At 41.1% G+C, this 5,456-nt stretch overlaps 1 protein-coding gene across 1 annotated transcript; it reads left to right on the forward strand.

Annotated features, from left to right (window-relative positions):
* The first annotated feature begins 207 nt into the window (after positions 1-207).
* LOC124173965 lies at positions 208-813 on the forward strand. Its single transcript, XM_046553128.1, has one exon. It carries the CDS (start codon positions 208-210, stop codon positions 811-813), a length of 606 nt encoding a protein of 201 aa, XP_046409084.1.
* Positions 814-5,456: the final 4,643 nt, after the last annotated feature.

Below are 5,456 nucleotides of genomic sequence, written 5' to 3' on the forward strand. Positions count from 1 at the left end.
CAAATCAACCGGTGGAAATCCCGAGAGGACTTCACTCAATTAATACGCCGGGAAAGAATCTCATCATATTTTACATTCCTCTACGGGGAGGAAATACACCGCAACATACGCCTGTTGGAGAAACTGCGAAAGGAAAAGGCAAGACTTCTTAGTTCTCTTGCTTTCCTTTTGAGATGTCGCGATGAAGAAACTATACCTAAATTCGCCATGGCTCGTGCGTCCACTAAGTCACCAGCAGTGAGCCGCATTCTAAGAAGAACCAGCTTGGCTTTGGTCCGTGAACGAATCCACGATAAGCGAAGACTTTTGGACTGCAACGCAAAGAAACTTATGGCACTACATCTTCGAATTGCATCGGTTCTCTCTCCTCTGGACTGGGAATTTATTGACCGAGTCACTACTGCCATGGGAGAAATTTTATTGGAAAAGGAGAAAATAAGACAGAAGAGTAAGTACGATCGCCTTCCAAAGTCTAAGCCTGTCGCTCCTCCATTGGACCCAAAACGTGTTGTTATTAATTTGACAAATGAAAGTTTTAACGAGGCAACTTTTACGGCATTGTCCAAGGGACTTCACTTTGCTCCAGCACCCAAGACTATCCCATATTTAGATTATGTAGGTGGAATAGAAAATGCTGTTCGTAAACTTCCGGATGATTTGGCCGAAGAAGTGAGGGTCGAAGTTTCCTATGTTTTAAGTCGGGCCGTCCCACCAAAACCTAATATATCCAGAGAGGAACGATCTGCCATCAGAGCCCTTCGTGGGAACGAGGAGGTTACTATCTTGCCAGCAGACAAGGGGAACGCCAAATAGGATTTATTGATACCGAAATAGGATTTATTGATACAAATCTACGCTCTGAGAGATGAAACATCCATGTAAGCAAGCAAGAATACACGGGATGCCTCAGGATACACGGTATCATGCCTCGCCATCGTGTCTGGTATCCATGGGCATCAGTCACTGACAATAGGGTGGTTTCCTATTATTTTTTATTGCCTATATCGAAAGATTATTACTCCTGGAGTACGCATTTCACGCTTTTAGATTTTCTAATGACGATATCTATTTTTCGCGATCAAACGAAAAGTGAAAAATTTCAAGCGCGCGAAAACGCGACGCGTAAGTATGAATGTCGGGAAATCTCTCGGTGTGGCGTATTTCTGGTTCCAGCTGTCGCCGTGTGAGGTGACCTTGGGGCGAGGCTTGAGCGCTGATACAACGCAGGTTGCTAGCAGGTAGCGCTTGGCTTAAATAAGGATTATTATTACCCTACCAAACGAAGGAAACTTTCCGAACTTCAATAATTTTAATGGGTGATTATCAAGAGATGTTTCCCTGAGCTCTGTGCCTCATGCATTCATTGGTAATCTCAGGCAATGTAAAACTCCTATCTACTCGTGTAGAAACTAGGTCCCTGTGACGTCACGTGGAGTGGAATCGCATGGGCGCCAATCTGGCCCTTTTCAAATAAGGTTAAAATTGGCCATTAACATTCGTCTAAACTGAGATTTCTAAAACAGAATAATTTTTATATTATGAATACACAAATGGTGGGTAAGGAATCACAATCAATGCATTTCGATTTCTATGATAAAGGAAACTACCCTCTTGCGAAATTACATGAGCAAACTCAGGTAATTTCGTAACACCGATATGACCGTCATCGATCATGTCTCGGACAGTCTGTGGACGAACTACGTGACGTCAGCCGAGCAAATGAAAGGAATGCGCTTTAGACCCATCTTGTTCACTTAACTTCACTCTTTTATTCACTTCCAATTAACTCTCTCGCCGATGAGGTGGTTTTGACGGAATCGATGTGTCGCGCACAGCAGCTATCGATGCCTGCGAATGATCCGCCTTCGTTTGCGACACCGACCGAATTTATGGTCACTCATCATTGCGACGATAGAAATGTAGAGGAACTACCATGAAAAAATACCAAAAACTCTTGTCCGAAAAATACTGTGCATTAAATACACATTTCAAAAGCTATAAAGCTGTATGAAACATTGTGGTATTTAAACAAATGTGAGCCATGAGTAGATAACTCATAATTTATTAATTTTAACGAATTTTCAATAACAATCTTCGCAAGTTTTCCATTCATTCCTTTTATGAGAACTATTTATTAAAATACATGAGTTTTTATTGACAATTTGCAGATATGTATTAAAAATTACAACGTGCAAAACAACATATTCGGATTGGAACAGAAATGAGTATAATATTACAATGTATGCAACGAATAGATAAAACTGCGATCAAACTAAAATTTGAGGTCAACATGCACGTATATTACACCCAAATATTCACATAAAAATGGGCTATGGAGTATTAATGCATAGGGTAAACAAATTAAATATGCTATTTCGGGAGGATAGACAGAGAAAAAAAGCTCTAAATGTAATGGTGGAACCCAAAGGTAAGTAAGTTGCAAAATAAGCAATTAAAATGGTATGGTACTTTTTCACACCATTTTGTAAAAAAGTACCATAACTTTTAAATTGTTTACAATGGATTTTGACAAAGTTAAGCGTGGAACAATTGATTCTATTGGCTCCATGCACCTTACGTGGGCCCTGAGATACTTTGGTGGTTAGTCTCCACAAAAAAGCAATTTATGGGTGATGCTGCAGCCCTTAAACAAATAATTTGAAAATCACGACTATGTTTTTTTTTTTCACCTAGCGAAAAATTTCTGGTGTCTCCACGAATAGATTTAGGACTGTGTAGAGATGAGTTTTTGATGAGTTTATTTATAAACTCATTAAATAATTTTTGATTAATGCAATAGTTCGAGGCGTTACTTGATGGAACTCATTCATGACTATCAGGAAAGATTTGCTAGTTCCGCAATAATTGAATCACTCGCGTCCTTTTTCGATGCAATGCTTGATCTTCTGGCCCTGAAGAAGAAGAAGATCTGTATCTGTGTCGAAACCGGAAGCGAGAGAATAAATTATTGTTGAACTAGCAAAGTTTCATTCTTTCCTGATGTTCAATTTTAGATTATGTCGCAAAAGTTTCCAGCAGTTTGCGCTAACCGCAATGCGGAGCGCGTTGGGTATAAAAGGCAATAGAGCATATAGAAATTATATTCACAAAATTTCTTATTGCAATGTAAAAATTGTGTAAATTTCTGGTATACTTAAAAAAATATGTGGAAAATTTTCAAATATTTTGTCATCTTATGTATCAAAAAATTAAAATCAAATTTCATAATTTATTATTTAAGCTTCTACTAGCACAAAAATAATAACTCTCAGAATAAACAAATGCGAAAAATATTTATTGTATTGTAAACTGGCTGGTTGTGGCAAACATGGTTTACCGCGACAGCGGGAACGCGTCTCCGGCGAGCTTCATAATGTGAGATCATAGTGCGAAGACGATTGGGGTCCCACATTCCTACTCCCACCTAAATATATGTGATAAAATGATATGGCTTCACCTTAATTTTAAAGGTTTGTGAAACCAACTTTTACTGAAATTCTCAGTTAACAGCCGCAAAGCTGGGAACCTGAGTAGCATAAACAGCAGCGATATTCAGCGCAGCATCCTAGTGGCAGTGAGACGATTGGGGTGGAGGAATAGAATGAGGTGGAGAGGAGAGGAGTTAAGAGAGGCAGGGGTGGGAAAGAGCAGCAAGTGGGGAGGGGCTCAGGTGCGGTGGGAAGGGCGGCATCTCCGGGGTTGTGTTGAGTTATAAGGGGGTGAGAGAGTCTCTGCTGCGGAGGGTAGAACGTTGGCGGCAAGGCATATCGCAAGGGTGGCTTTATAGAGGGAGGGGTTGAAGAGAGTGAGATGGAGGATTTAGGGTGCAGAGTAGAATTAGTGGGAAGACGGAGAGAGAGGAGTTTAGATGAGAATGGAAGTTTTCGGGATGGGGAGAGAGGCGGGCGGAATAAATCAAGATAAAAATAAGGCGAAAGGATTACTGCCCGCGGGATGAAGTGAGATGGATAGGTGGCGCTGTATTTGTCTTCGCCTCACGCCGCCCGTGGCGCGCCCTTCGCGCTTCGAGAACTCGCTGTGACGCATGGACACCTGCACAGGCCTTGAAGGGAAAAAATGAAGTCGTGCGGGGAAAATTCATATCCCTATTATCTACAGCCGTTTCAAACCCACCGTTTAGAAAATAAGGCTCATCAAACGTAGATTATGTAAGAAATAGAACATGTTACTCGGCAGAACTAGGCACCGGGGATGCTAAATGTACAAAATTGGTGGAGTTAAAATAGTTGATGAAAGTGGAAGAAATAATATGATTTGATTTTAATGAGAGGGCAAATATAGCTCGAAACATTCACCCAAATACGTTATTTTGAATTAAAATAAGTTTAATAAATTTTTAAAGTTACAGAAAAGAATATTCCGAGCTGTTCCAAGACGTATTCCAGAAAGAACAATCAAGTTTTATTTTGCTATGTAATAACAATCTATAATCATTTTTTTCAATGGCATACATCGAATGCTACTTTACTAACACGTCAGCCGTCTCATAGGGACATTTTCGTCAAAAACAAGACCCAAGAAGTCGAGCCTGCAAGGACTATATTATAATAACGTAACAGCAACACCGGGCGTTTTGGAAGCAATCACTGAAACATATTTTTTTTCATTGAGCTACATGCTACAGAAGCATTCTCTTCGAGAAAAAAATCATGTAACGATGGCGCAGAAACTACGGCAACACGTTGCGAAGTTTGATGTCACATGGTGCGAAGGAGAACGCGGAAGAAAAGAGAAATAAAAATGAAGCAATCTGGAGAGAGAGTTATTTGAAAGGGGAAGAAGGGATGGCAGGGAAAGAAATGTGGAGACTCGAAATGGAAGGATGGGATGCGAGGGGCGGGAAAGAATTTACGAGGGGTGAGATATGAAAGGGGGGAGTGGAAGGGAAGAAGATGATGGGCGATGGCGGAGGAGAGGGGAGGGGAGCGAGGGAGTGGGGGGGGAGGGGGACAGATGGGGGAGGAGGAAGAATTGGAGGAGAGATAGAGGAGGAGCGAGATAAGGGGGAATGGAAGGGATGGAGTCGAGGAAGAAGGAAATATGGGGAGGACGGAAAGATAAGAAGGATTGAGAGAGAGATCGAGGGGAAGAGGGTAAGGAAGAACGGAAAGGAGAATGGAGGGAGAAGTGGGAGAGTAGAAAAAAGACAAAAGTGAAGAGGAAGGAATGGTAAAGAAACAAATGGTAAAGAAGAAGAATGGTAAACCAGGTAGAAAGAGAGTGTTTAACATAAAAAATGGTAAATCCCACATCATCATCACTGGTCAAAAATCCTAGGATTGGTTTGACGCAACTCTCCGCTCAGTTCTCCTATCAGCTAATCTTTTCACACCTACGTATTTATTCTCTTTCACATCCTTCTTTACTTGTTCCATATATTTTGTTCGAAGTCTTCCTTTTCCATTCTTGCCTTCCACTTGTCCCTCGACGATTGT

This window comes from Ischnura elegans, chromosome 2, assembly GCF_921293095.1.
Source record: "Ischnura elegans chromosome 2, ioIscEleg1.1, whole genome shotgun sequence".
NCBI lineage: Eukaryota > Metazoa > Arthropoda > Insecta > Odonata > Coenagrionidae > Ischnura > Ischnura elegans.

Excerpts from the sequence above, each read along its gene's own strand:
- LOC124173965 (XM_046553128.1), top strand. The coding sequence starts at position 208 with ATGGCTCGTGCGTCCACTAAGTCACCAGCAGTGAGCCGCATTCTAAGA.